We start from the raw sequence: 14,447 nt of genomic DNA, 5'->3' as shown, positions 1-14,447 counted from the left end.
GACATTTATAATCACAACAGCCTGGTACTGCCACAAAAATACAAATGTAGAACAATATAACTGAATAGAAATCCCATAAATTAATCCATGTTGCAAAACCAGCTAATATTTGACAAATAAGCTAAAAATCAACCCTGGAGATAGGACAGTCTCCTCAACCAATGGCTTTGGGAAGATTGGATCTATTGGTGCAGAAATCTGAAACAAGAGCCCTAATTTCCACTTTCTACAAAAATCAACTCACAATTAACCAAGGATTAAAATACTGGGGCCAGCCCTGTGGCACAGTAGGTTAATCCTCTACTTGTGGTGCCAGCATCCCAAATGGGTGCTGGTTCTAGTTCCAGCAGCTTCTCTTCCAATCCTGCTCTCTTCTATGACCTGGGAAAGCAGCAGAAGATGGTCCAAGCACTTGGGCCCCTGCATCTGGCTCCTGGCTCCTGGCTGCAGATCAGAGCAGCTCTGGCCATTGCAGCCATTTGGGGAGTGAACCAATGAAAGGAAGACTTTGCTCTCTGTCTCCCTCTCATTGTCTGTAACTCTACCTTTCAAATAAATAAATAAATCATTTTAAAAAAGATTAAAATACTACCATACATCATCAAATTACTAGAGGAAAACACTGTAGAAATGGTACAATATATTGGTACAGGCATAGCCTTGGAATAGACCCCAGGAGCACAGGCAATAAAAGCAAAAATAGAAAAATGGGATTATACTAACCCAAGAAGCTTCTGCACTCAACCAAGTGTACAGGCAATTGACAGAATGGAAAAAAATATTTGCAAATAATGCAACTGATAAAGGATTAAATCTAGGATCTATGAAGAGTTCAGGAAACTCATGAACATCAAACAATCCAATTAAGTAATGAGCAAAGAACGTGATCAGGCATTTTTTGAAGTATGAAATTCAGATGAATGACAGATGCATTAAAAAATGCTCAGGTTCAAAAGGATCAGGGAAATGGCAAATAGAAACCACAAGAAGGTTTCAACTCAACCTCATTTAAAATGGTTATTATCTAATTAAAAATGAATCTTGATGTGAATCAAAGGGGAGAGGGAGCGGGAGAGGGGAGGGAAGTTATGGTGGGGAGAAAGCCATTGTAATCCATTAGCTGTACTTTGGACATTTATATTCATTAAATAAAAGTTAAAAAACTAGGGAAAAAAAAAGAATGATGGTTATCATCCAAAACTAAAAAAAAAGCTGCTAAGGAATTGGGGAAAAAGTTACATTCATACTGTTGCTAAGAATGTGATCTAGTATAGCCATATTACCATATTACCCAGCCATTTCATTTCTTGGAATTTATCCAAACAAAATGAAATCAACATCTAAAAGAGTTATTTGCAATCCTATTTTCATTGTAGCTCAATTCACAGTAGCTATGTTATGGAATTAACCCAATGTCCATCTGTCCATAAACTGATGCCTACATAAAGAAAAAAATGCACACACACACACACACACACAATGGAATACTACTCAGCCATAAATATGAACGAAAACTTGTCTTTTGCAACAAAATAGATGCAACTAGAAACTATTATACTACTTAAATAAGCCAGTCTCAAAAAGACAAATGCCATATTTTCTCTGATATGTGGTAGTTAATATAAAAAAAAAAAAACAAAGAAAGGTATAGGAATGAAATAGGCATATTGTAATTTGATTACTGTTTTGAGCCTTTTCACTTTGTGGAACTGTGGTCTTTCTACTTTTACTTGCTGAATATTATGGTTAGTGGTACATTAAACATGTGATTTTAGAGCAGAATGACTATGTTTTTGCCAAAGTTAAAGAAATAATAGAAAGAAAGGAAATAGCAGAATTGAGGAGGGAGATAAAGAAAGAGGGAAATATTGTTATTGTCAGATTTGTACCTATGAAACACATGAAATATATTCTCCTTACATTAATAAAAATTTTAAACTATATTAAAAATGTATCATTCAAGTCACCAATGATTCCCATATGATCAGGAGAATCAACTTGCAATGAGGGCAGATGAAAGTAGACTCTCAGGCTATATCTATATCCCTCCTCCTGCAGATTGATCTATTTATGGATAGATCACTAATTGATTCAGAATAAGACAGAAAGAAGCTAAGAAATGGGGTTTTGCTTTCACTGAAATTGTTCAGATTGGAAATGAAATGCACAAGAAGTGTCATGGTTCCAGAAATACTACTACAAACTATGCCAAAAGATATTCATGAGTGAACCCATTATAAATAAGATGTCATTTTGCAATGTGTACAAAAGTGTATCATGGAGCACATTTTTAAAAAGAAAAAAAACTATTCTGCAGGTCATATAAGTTGCATGATCTGTACTAAAAATAATCCAAAGAACAATGCCAACTGTTTCCCCTCCTAATCAAAAGGCAGCTCAATAACAGGGTTGTTACCCAACTGAAAACTGGCAGGTTGATTTCACACAAACGACTTAAGATGCAGGGAACTTGAGATACTTGCATTTATGAACACATTCTCTGGATAGGTAGACACCTATCCCATCCAAACAGAGAAGACCTGTAAAGAGGCCAAAAACCCTCAAGGAAATCATCTAGCATTTTGGCTACCTAACCCAATTCACAATGACAATCAGGCAGCATGTTTCTTTCATAACCTAATGAACATCTGGGATCCTGTAGATCAATTACAAATTACACTTATATTAAAGAACTTAGTCTTCAGAAGAAAGGAGATCAATCATACTTTAAAGAAGAATCTTGCCAAGATATCTCGAGAAATTAATTTAACTCAGAATAAGGCACTACCACTTGACTGACTGTGGCTACAGGTAGTCTCTGTGAAGTAGGCTCCTGTTAAGCCATTTAAAATACTTGAGGATGTGACCATCTTGTGAAATGACTAAGATATTGTCTGGGATTTCTGCATGCCTGGTTCAAGTCCTGGATCCTCCATTAACAATCCAGTTTCCTGCTAATGCACACCCTCTGAGGCAGTAGATGATGTTTCAAGTCCTTGGTCCTTTTTCCTACAGGAAAGAGTTGGATTGAACACTAAGTTTGTGGTTTTGGACTGACTCATTGGCTAGGACATGTGAGGAGTGCACCTGCAAATGAAATATCTCTCTCTCTCTCTCTATCTATCTATCTCTTTCTCTCTCTCTCCCTCTTCCTCCTTACCTTCTTCAGTCTCTCTGATTTTCCAACACATCTTATGAAAACTTATAATGAAATAGAAAAATATTTAGAGCAAAGTGGAAACTATGCACCACCTATAAAAATCACTCATTAAAAAGGATACAAGTTAATTAGGTTTACAACTGAATTATCATAAATGATTTTAAGTGATCACGATATATCACATTAATACACTGAAAACTAAAAACCATATGATGATCTCAATAGAAGCAGAGAAAGCATTTGATAAAATGCAACATACTTTCATAATAAAAAATCGTAAGCAAATTGGAACCAATGTAACAGATTATAAACTCAAGAAATTAATCCACATAGCTGCAACCAACTAATCTTTGACAAATGAATAAAAATCACTCCCTAGAGAAATGACAGTTCTTTAATAACTGGCATTGGGAAAATTGGATCTCTGCATGCCGAAATATGAAATAAGCTGCTGATCTTAGCCTTTTACAAAAATCAGCTCCTAATGTATCAAAGATCTAAACCTAAGACCTGAAACAAAAAAATTACCATAGGAAAATGTAGTGTGAACACTGGCCCAGATAAAGCCTTTTTGGATAAGACCCAAGAAGCACAGGCAATGAAAGCATGAACAGACAAATCAGATTTCATTAAGCTAAGAAGTTTCTGCACAGCAAAGGAAACATTCAACAAATTGAAGAGGGAACCAACAGAATGAGAGAAAACATTTGCAAACTATACATCTAATAAATGATTAGTATTCTTAATAAATGAAGCATTCAATAAACTAAGCAATAAGAAAGCAAACAATCACTCTAGTAAATGAGCTAAGGATATTAGCACACATTTTTCAAAGGATGCGATACAAATGACACATGAAAAGATGCTCAGGATCACTAGCCATCAGGCAATTGCATATAACACAACGATGAGGTTTCATCTCACCTGTTAGAATGGCTTTCATCAAAAAATAAAAACAAAAAATAACAAATGCTGGGGCCAGTGTTCTATAGTAGTGGGTAACATTACCACCTGGCATGCCAGCATTCTGAAGGGTGCCAGTTTGTGTTCAGGTGCTTCAATGCCAATGCAGCTCCATGGAAATGCCAGAGAAAAGCAGCAGAAGGTAATCCAAGTTTTTATACCCCTACTACCCAAGTGAGACTCAATGAAGCTCTTGCCTCCTCACTTCAGCTTGGGCCAGCCATTGTGTTCATCTCGTTAACTGATAGAAGGAATCTCTCTCCTCGCCTCGCCTCGCCTCGCCTCGCCTCTCCTTGCCTCTCCTCGCCTCTCCTCTCCTCCTCCATCTATCTCTGCAACTCTTTAAAAATAAAACATTCTTTTAAAAATAACAAATCCTGTTGAGAATGTGAAGAAAAAGACACCCTAACACACTGTTGGTGGTATGTAAACTAGTACAACCATTATTGAAGACAGCAGGGAGGTTCCTCAGAAATCTGAAAGTTGGCCTCTCATATAATCAAGAGTGGGCTCTTACAAATTTACCCAAAGGAAAATAAATAAGCATTTAAAAGAGGTATCTGTACCCCCACTTTTTATGCTTATGTGTTTTTACTGAATAACAGACATTCCTTTATGATGCTATGCATGGCATCTTTGTTTATAATCATAATATTACATAAAATAAAAAAGCAGCAAGCATTGCAAGTCCACTTCTTCACTCTCTCCTGCTATTTTTTTGGTGTCTCCTAAGCAGGAAAGAGATATTAAAATAGCAAATATCAGGAGCTATACATCTTGAGTCAAATCCTGATGTGCTACTCTACCACCGTGTAACCTTGAAAAAGCCACCTAACTGCTCTAAGCACATTTACTCCATTGAGAAAGAGGAAGGGCTGCCCAAAGTGGCTTACAGAATAAATGTTTGAGAGTACAAAGCTGAAAACACAAAGCTCAAGTCCCAGAACACAGGTATTCTCTGGGTATTTAGAGTCATCTTATTCATTGTTCTTCTCATCTGGACATCATGACTCATACCCATGACCCTGATCTTAAAAATGTAAAGGAGACAAATCATGGTAAATCCAATCTCTCAAAGAATGTAACCAATCCACACAGTGAGAAAGCAACATGTTAGAAATCATATTTGCTTGGTGGTAGACTGGGTACCCCATTTTATATCAGCTGAATTCACAGTAGCTAAGATTTGGAATCAACCAATATGTCCATCAACTGTTAAGTGGATCAAGAAAATGTGGTGTATATACACTATGGAATACTATTCATCCATAAAAAGAATGAAATCCTGTTTTTTTGCAACAAAATGGATGCAATTAGAGACTCTATTTCTTAGTGAAAGAAGCCAGTCTGCAAAAGACAAATATATGTTTTCTCTGATTCATGGTAACTAATATATAGTGTACTAAAGAGTGATGTATAAGAGTGAAACTGACATCTTGATATTTGATTACTGGTTATAGCCCTTGTTTATACTCCTCAGGAAGTGGTGTTTCTACTTGCTACTTCTTGAATTTTGTATGTAGTGGAAGATTAAGCTTATGATTATAAAGTAAATTGAAAGTATGCAATCACAAAAATTAAAAGAAAAAAATAAGAAAGGAAGGTATAGAAAGGATGGAGGGGAGTGTGGGATGTATCATTGTTCTTAAAAAAGTATATATGAAATACCTGAAATTTGTTCCCTTTATATAAATGAATAAGGAAGGAAGGAAGAAGAGAGGAAGGAAGAAGGAGGAGGAGGAGGAAGAGAGAGGATGAAAGGAAGAAAAAAGAAGAAAAGAGAGAGGGAAGGAAGGAAGGAAGGAAGGAAGGAAGGAAGGAAGGAAGGAAGGAAGGAAGGAAGGAAGGAAGGAAGGAAAAGATTTTAACAACAGGTTGGCCAGTTGCATGACATCAGTCACATCAGTAACCCTTCGACCCAGAACATCTGGAATTCATTTAAGGATTTCTTCCCCAACAAATCCTGGCTAAACTGGCTATTGTCACTCACAGGGCCTTTGGTCATGGTCTTCTTACTCCTCCTGTTTGGGCCAATAAATCTTAAATTTCTTTCCAAGCTCATTAGTCAAAATTTCAACTCCAAGTTTATGGGATATCAACCTTTACATCCATATGGGTGCTGTGCTCTAGTCCCAGTTACTCCTCTTCCAGTCCAGCTCTCTGCTGTGGCCTGGGAAAGCAGTGGAGGATGGCCCAAGTGCTTGGGCCCTGCACCTGCATGGGAGACCAGGAAGAAGTAACTGGCTCCTGGCTTTGGATCAGAGCAGTGCCAGCTGTGGCGGCCATTTGGGGGGTGAACCAGTGGATGGAAGACATTTTTCTCTGTCTCTCTCTCATATCTATATCTCTACCTGTCAAATAAATAAAAAAGAAAAAAAGAAAACAAAAACAAACACTGAAGCATACATACCAAACATAGATACAACAGAGGTTTATTCCTTTCTAGTTCGAATAATTAAGAGTCTAAATCACACAGACAAGTCTCTCAAGAAAGTTAGAGCAATGAAAGCAAATCTTAGACAATATAGAATACAATATACTCATAAACAAGAACTCATATGGTAAGTTTATTTGCTTTCTTATTTATTCCTTATTTGAATAGTGGAGAGATAGAGGTAGAACTTCCATTCCTGGTTCACTTTGCAAATACCTCAAATAGCTTAGGTGGGGCCAGTTCAAAACCAGGAGCCAGGGGCAGGCGCCGTGGCTTACTTGGTTAATCCTCCACCTGCAGCGCCAGCATCCCATATGGGTGCCGAGTTCTAGTCCAAGTTGCTCCTCTTCCAGTCCAGCTCTCTGATGTGGCCTGGGATAGCAGTAGGGGATGGCCCAAGTGCTTGGAAGAACCACCTGGCTCCTGGCTTCGGATCTGTGTAGCCCCGGCCGTAGCAGCCATTTGGGGAGTGAACCAATGGACGGAAGACCTTTCTTTCTGTCCTCTCTGTCTATAACTCTGTAAAACAAACAAACAAACAACAACAACAAAAACAAAGCCAGGAGCCTACAACTCAATCTGGGTCTCTCAGATGGGTGGCAAAAAACTTATCTTAGCCATTACCTACTGCTTTCCAGGGTTCAAAGGAAGCTGGAATGGGAAGAGGTGCCAGGATAATAAGCCGAACACTCTTACAAAGGATGATAGTGTTCTGAGTGACAGCTTAACTTCTGTGCCTACTTAATTTCAATTCTATTTTAAAACTGGAGAGTGTAGTTAAAATGATATATAAGAAGGAAGTTTCAGTTTTATTATTTTTGTTAGAAAACTTGGAAAATAAAAAAGAATTAAAACAGGACAAAAGCAAGGTAACAAAAAGGAGAGGGGAAGAAAAATGATATAAAAAGCAAAAGATATGCAGATCTCAACAAAACCAGAAGTCATATTTTTCAAGTTATTAATATAAGAGAAACACTTCTGAGAGACCTACTTAGGAAAAAGAAAAATAAGACATGTAAACTAGTGTGTTAGAAATGGAAACCCATCTACAAAGAAAGTATAGGTATAAGAAATTACAAATAAATGAATATTAGGGCAAATGGATGTAGCCACATATACCTAAAATCTTTAATATGTACTAGGTCTCATTGCGGATACCCTCCTCTGGAGGCAAGTTGAGGAATCATACAGAAGGAAATTTCAGCTGTAATTAACAATGGCTTATTTCATAACAAATGAGAAAATAATGAACATCTGTTTATTTCCAGTGGTAGGCAAGTGAATGTTTTTCACCTTATTCTGTGTTTGGATAATTTATTCAAAAATTTAAAAATACAGGCTAAATCATGAATCAGCTTTCAGAAAATTTTACTCTGAGAATATTATTTTTAATTATGTTTACATGAGGCATCATGTAAACTAAAATATTTCAACTCTGGTAGGGCCCCAAAATCTGCATCTTTCATAAATAATCCTGCCACTTTAGCAGATGACACAGATCATATTCTGATAACCTCTAAAGTACTGAAAGAAATTCACTTAGAAATATTTTTGCTTTTTTGCTCTTAAGTAGGAGGGCGATGATTTTGGCAGGATATTTAAATTATATTCTCACTGAATTTTTTTAAATAATGTTTTTTCTATAAAAAGAGAACACATTTCATGTATTTCATAATACAGTTTTAACAGCATAATAATATATCCATCCTATTCTCTCTCCCTCCCTTTTTCACACCCTCCTTTTTATTTTTTCATTTAAATGGAGATACTTACAACTATCTCAAATAATTAAATATTCATGTTACCAAAAATGCCAATATAACATATTATCGCTGTTCCTAATATTGCCTTACATTTGAATATGTTACTAAGATAACCCCAGAAAACAAACTCAAATTACTTGATACTTAGGGATTCATCTTCCTTGGCAGGCCGCCTTTTCAGTTTATCCCATGCCACAATTATTGCAGTGGCTACAATGAGAATAGGAAAACCAATGAAGAAACTTAGATTCCAATGATTTTCAGCTATTTTAGGAGTTATCTCCTCCTTTAAATCTAAAAAAAAAATAACAAATTGAAGTATTAAAATAAAATGTCAAATTTTACTTTCAAGTTGTAATGAATGAAAATGTCCATAATAGTTATTCAAAGAACACAAAGAAATAAGTTTAGAATCATAATATTTGAAACTACTCTACAATTTTTCATTTTAGAAGCATGGTGTAAAGCTCCAGAAAGTTCCACAGTATATTACATTACAAAGCAGCTATAGCAAAATCTCAGTATTACAAAATAAGAGGTCAGGAAACTTCAGTGATATGCAATGTAAGATTGTCTAATTGCAATGTGGTTTATATTTGCACTGTTATTGGGTTTTGGAGAATTAGGTTATCAAAGGACCTGTAGAAGTGAAACCGACACTATGAGAAACGATGTCTTGATCAGCCCTTGTCCTGACTGTCGAGGAACATCTTACTATTTTATTCCTTTTAACATCTTTTGGTCTACTTAATACCATTGGTTGAACTCTAATTAACACACAATTATTCTTAGGTGTTTAAATTTAACTGAAAAGTGATCCCTGTTAAATATAAGAGTGGGAATAAGAGAGGGAGGAGGTGTACAGTTCAGCACATGCTCACTCAGACTTACCATTAATTGTAGACTTAGAAACGTGCCAGGGGATTCCAATTCAATCCCATCAAGGTGGCATGTATCAATGCCATTTTACTAGTCAAAGTTTCAGTTCACAATTGATTATAATGATAGGATTAAGAGTCAAAGGGATCACATAAACAAGACTAGTGTCTGCTAATAATAGCTGATAGAATTAAAAAGGAGAGAACGATCCAACATGGGCAGTGGGATACACAGCAGACTCATAGAATGGCAGATGTCCTAAACTACACTCTGGCCTCAGAGTGTAGTTAAGGTATTTGGATCTGGCTAAAAAGCCCATGAGAGTTTCACAGGCATAGAGAGCCAAGACACTCTCAGGGAAAAAAAAAAAAAAAAACCACCTAAATGAAAGATCTCCATGAGTGAGATCCCAGTGGAAATACGGGCCATCAAAGAAGGAGGTACCTTTCTCTGAAGGGAGGAGAGAACTTCCAATTTGACTATGGCCTTGTCTAAATAAGATCAGAGTTGGTGAACTCAAAAGGCTTCCATAGCCTTGGCAACTCATGACAGGAGCCTAGAGTGATGAATGACGCCATAAACAAGAGTGTCAATTGTTAAATCAACAACAGGAGTCACTGTGCACTTACTCTTCATATAGGATCTCTGTCCTTAATGTGTTGTACAATGTGAATTAATGCTATAACTAGTACCCAAACAGTATTTTTCACTTTGTGTTTCTATGTGGGTGCAAACTGTTGAAATCTTTACTTAATATATACTCAATTGATCTTCTGTATATAAAGACCATTGAAAATGAATCTTGATGTGAATGGAGTAGGAGGGGGAACAGGAGATGGAAGGGTTGCGGGTGGGAGGGAAGTTATGGGCGGGGGGAAAGCCACTGTAATTCAAAAGGTATACTTTGGAAATTTATATTTATTAAATAAAAGTTATAAAAAGAGTTTGACAAACATTTGCTAATTCAATGAGAAAATGATTTAAAGAAACCAAAATATAAATAAATAAATAGAGCGCTACTATAGCACATTTCTTTCAAGTAATAATCTATAGATTGTGCATATTTAAATTATGAACGTTTTCAAAGTAGTGTTATCTTTCCATTTCACTTCTACTGATATAACAAAAACACAGTAACAATACTAGACACAACAAATGTTTATTTAGGATTAATCATAAATAAGAAAGTTGCAGTGTAACCATTATGGAAGATGGTATGGAAATTTTCAGAAATTTGAAAATAGGTCTACCATATGAACCAGCCATGCCACTCCTGGGAATTTACCCAAACTAAATGAAATCAGCATATGAAAGTTATTTTTACATACAGGTTTACTGTAGCTCAATTAACAAAAACTAAGACATGTAATCTACACAGATGTCCATCAACTGATGACAGGATAAATAAAATGTGGTATATACACTATAGAATACAACCAAGCCATAGAAAAAGAATGAAATCCTGTGTTTTGCAACAAAATGGACTCAGCTGGAGACCATTATGCTTGGTCAAATAAACTAGTCCTAAAAAGACAAATATCATGCTTTCTCTGATATGTGATAGCTAATATAAAATATAAGAAGTATAATAGTGAAACTGACACCTTATGATTTGAGAATTCTTTTAAGCCCTTGTCTATACTCCAGGGGAACCATGGTCTTTCTACTTTTGAGTTATTGAATATTATGGATATTGGTGCATTAAACCTGTGATTATGGTTATCTTCTTAGAATTGCATATATCAAATACATAAAGTCTATTCTCTTTATATTAATAAAATAAAAAAGAAACATTGCAAAAATTAAAGAAAAAAAGAAAGGAAGGAGAGAGAATGAGGGAAGGAGGGAAGTATGTTTATCTATGAAACACATGAGATCTGTTCTGTTCCAAAATATCCTAAAAATTATTCTAAGGGAGATGCCAGTAACATTAATAAATAGAAATTTTGAAAGAATTCAGCTTCAATCATGGTCCTGTAATGTTAGCAAAGAACTAGGGTAAAGATGTATTTGGTTTTCATTTATTAAGAGAACTGTGATTAAATCTTCAATACAAACATTAGTCTCTAAGTAGCCCAATAAATTGTGTTTAGTGAAGATAAACAAGTTCAAAATTTCATTAAATGGCTGAAAATATAGATACTTACCCTTTTTCTCAGGTAATAAAGGTAATGCTCTATTATGCCGTTGGCAATTTGGAGGCTGGAAACCTGGAGAACAGTGGCATACCCCAGTAGAAGTGCACACCTAGGATCATTTTTTAAAAAAAATTAAGTGATTAAAGTGTTATTTCAAAGAAATTGAAATTATGAAATGTATCATTTTGCTTACTTTTGTGTGTTAGTCAAACTGTTTACATGGGTTATGAGGCAAGATAATCCGCAAATCAAATACTTTATTTCTAGGTGAAATGCAATTTTGAAAAAGAAACAGGAATACAAGGTTGTACAAAATGAGGTTCACGTATTTGCATTAAGAAAGTTTAGCACATTTCACTGTTAATCTGCAAATTTAATGTGTTTTTCAAAAACATATACTACTTAAACATTAAAGAAAATGTGATCTTTCCAGTGACGTGCTAGCTCCCACAGCTAACTGTAAACAGCTCCTCTCATCTCCATGTTAGTAGCTTGAAATAGTTGTCCAAACTGACAGGAAATGCATCCTTCCCCAGACTGCTTGTTAAAGACTTTTAAATAATTCTTAAAATTTGTATAACATGAACAAATTTCATGTATTTCATACATTTCCCTCCCACTCATGCTCCCACCAACCCTCCTTCTTCCATTCTTATTCTCTCTTTATATTTTTCAATGACATATTCCGTTTATTTTATAATCATATGCTTTATCATTTTCCTGATGTAGGCACTAATTTTTACAAATTCCCTCAGCAGTGTTTTTGCTGTATCCCATAATCTTTCATGTGTTGTGTTGTCATCTTAACTCATTTCCAGTAATTTTTTGATTTCCCTTTTGATTTCTTCTATCACCCACAGTTCATTCAGGAACAGGTTTTTCAGGCTCCATGTCGTTGCAGATTTTTTAGAGTTTCTTAAGTTGTTAATTTCAAACTTCATTCCACTGTGGCCAGAAAAGATGCATGTTATGATTTCAATTTATTTGAATTTAATGAGACTTACTTTATGGCCTATCATATGGTCTATCCTAGAGAATGTTCCATTCACTAATGAGAAGAAAATACACCTGTGGGATGACACGTTCTATAGATATCAGTTATGTCTATTTGGCCCATAGTTTAGATTAGTTCTGTTGTTCACTGATTTTGTTCAGTTGATGTATCCATTGATGAAAATGGGGTGTTGATGGGGTCGGCGCTGTGGCACAGTGGGTTAAAACACTGGCCTGAAGCACCAGCATCCCATATGGGTGCTGGTTCTAGTCCCAACTGCTCCTCTTCCAGTCCAGCTCTCTGCTAGGGCCTGGGATAGCAGTAGAGGATGGCCCAAGTCTGTGGGCCCCTGTACCTGTGTGGGAGACCTGGAGAAAGCTCCTGGCTCCTGGCTTCAAATTGGCGTAGCCTCGGCCATTGTAGCCATTTGCGTAGTGAACCAATGGATGGAAGACCTCTCTCTCTCTCTGCCTCTCCTCTCTCTGTGTAACTTTGACTTTCAAATAAATAAAATAATTCTTTATAAAAACAAAATAAAGAAAGTGGGGTGTTGAAGTCCCCCATTATGATGTTATGGAGTCCATGTCTCCCTTTAGATCCATTAACACTGGTTTAAAAAGCTTGGCGCCCTGGCATTGTGTCTCATTCCATTTATAATAGCCAAATTTCACTGATGAATGATCCCTTAATCATTACATGATACACTTCTTTGTCTCTTTTAACCATTTTTGTGCTAAAGTCTATTTTGTCTGATATCAAGATGGCTACCCCTGCTCTTTTTTACTTCCCATTATCATGGAATATCTTTTACTATCCTTTCACTTTCAATCTGCATGTATCTTTGCTCATGTGGTGTGTTTCTTGTAGGCAGCACATAGATGTCTTGTTTAACCCATTCAGCCAGTTTAACTGGAGGGTGTAGGCCATTTACATTCAAGGTTAGTATTTTAAGTAATAACTTGGCACTGCCATTTTCCCATTAATATTCTTATTGTTTACTTTGGGTTTCCCTTGTACTTTTACTAGATTTTCTGCCTTCACATACTTTCATAATGATGAGTATCATTTGATGTTTCTGTGTGTAACACATTTTTAAGCATCTTTTGTAAGGCTGGAGGAGCGGTGACAAATTTTTTCAATTTATGTTAGCTATAGAAGTCTTTATTTTACCTTCATTCATAAATGAGAGCTTTGCAGGGTACAGTATTATGGGTTGATAGTTTTTTTTTTCTCTTAAGATTTGGACTCTCCATTGTCTCCTAGCCTGTAGAGTTTCTCCTTAGTAGTCAGCTATGAGTCTAACTGGCGATCCTCTGAAAGTAATCCTGCATTTCTCTCATGCACATTTTAGAATTTTTTTTTTATTTCTACTGGTGAAATTCTGACTATAATGTGTTGCAGTGAAGATCTTTTCTGGTCATATCTATAAGGAGTTCTATCAACTCAGATGTCTAGCAACTGAAGATAGGATATAGAAATTATGATATGCATGCACTATGGAATACAACACAGTGGTAAAAAAATTGAAATCCTGTAGTTCTCAATAAATTGGATGTAACTGGAAACCCTTATACTTAGTAAAATAATCCAGTTCCAAGAAGAAAAATACCATAAGTCTTCTGATCTGTGGTAACCGAGTGCCAAAAAGGTAAATCTATATAAGTGAAATTCATACTTTGAGATGCAAAGATTTTTAAGAGCACTTGTCTTGACTGTAGAGGAACATTTTTTAGTGTCAAACTATTTGTTGAACTCTTTTCTTGTTGTAGGGTTAATCTTACGAGCATAAATTTACCTGAAATAGATCTTTGCAAAAAATATAAATGGAAATAAGAGAGTGAGGAGAAAGAAGCATGGGAGCATGGGTGGGAGGGAAGGTAGGGTGGAAATTATCACTATGTTTCTGTATCTGTATATGTGAAATACATGAAATTTATATACCTTAATTTTTTTAAAAAAAGTGGAGCAGTCAGGATATGACTTTACCTGCTACAGCACAACACCAGCCCATTAATTGGATCTTAATCTCAATGAAAGAACATGGATATTGTACCGTGAATTAATTCAAAAAACTTCATAAGAGAAGCATGGTGTCAATTTATCCCAAAATATCTTC

The 14,447-nt window shown here is 35.8% G+C and overlaps 1 protein-coding gene across 7 annotated transcripts in view; it reads right to left on the bottom strand.

Moving 5' to 3' along the window:
• LOC138843052 (disintegrin and metalloproteinase domain-containing protein 32-like) overlaps positions 1–14,447 on the bottom strand; it is a 145,836-nt gene that overhangs the window by 8,371 nt on the left and 123,018 nt on the right. For 5 of the 7 annotated variants that reach the window (XM_070068586.1, XM_070068588.1, XM_070068590.1 and 2 more), the window contains 2 exons: positions 11,347–11,446; positions 8,458–8,614 (listed from right to left, as the gene is read on the bottom strand). In XM_070068586.1, the coding sequence (XP_069924687.1) occupies positions 8,458–8,614; positions 11,347–11,446 (257 nt within the window). Of the gene's footprint in view, positions 1–8,457; positions 8,615–11,346; positions 11,447–12,195; positions 12,283–14,447 lie in introns of those variants that run through there. The other 2 variants (XR_011386381.1, XM_070068587.1) reach the window with 2 other exon arrangements.

This window comes from Oryctolagus cuniculus, chromosome 2 (assembly GCF_964237555.1).
Source record: "Oryctolagus cuniculus chromosome 2, mOryCun1.1, whole genome shotgun sequence".
NCBI classification, from domain to species: domain Eukaryota; kingdom Metazoa; phylum Chordata; class Mammalia; order Lagomorpha; family Leporidae; genus Oryctolagus; species Oryctolagus cuniculus.
The sequence above is the reverse complement of the archived record's forward strand: the minus strand, read 5'-3'. Positions and strand labels throughout refer to the sequence as shown.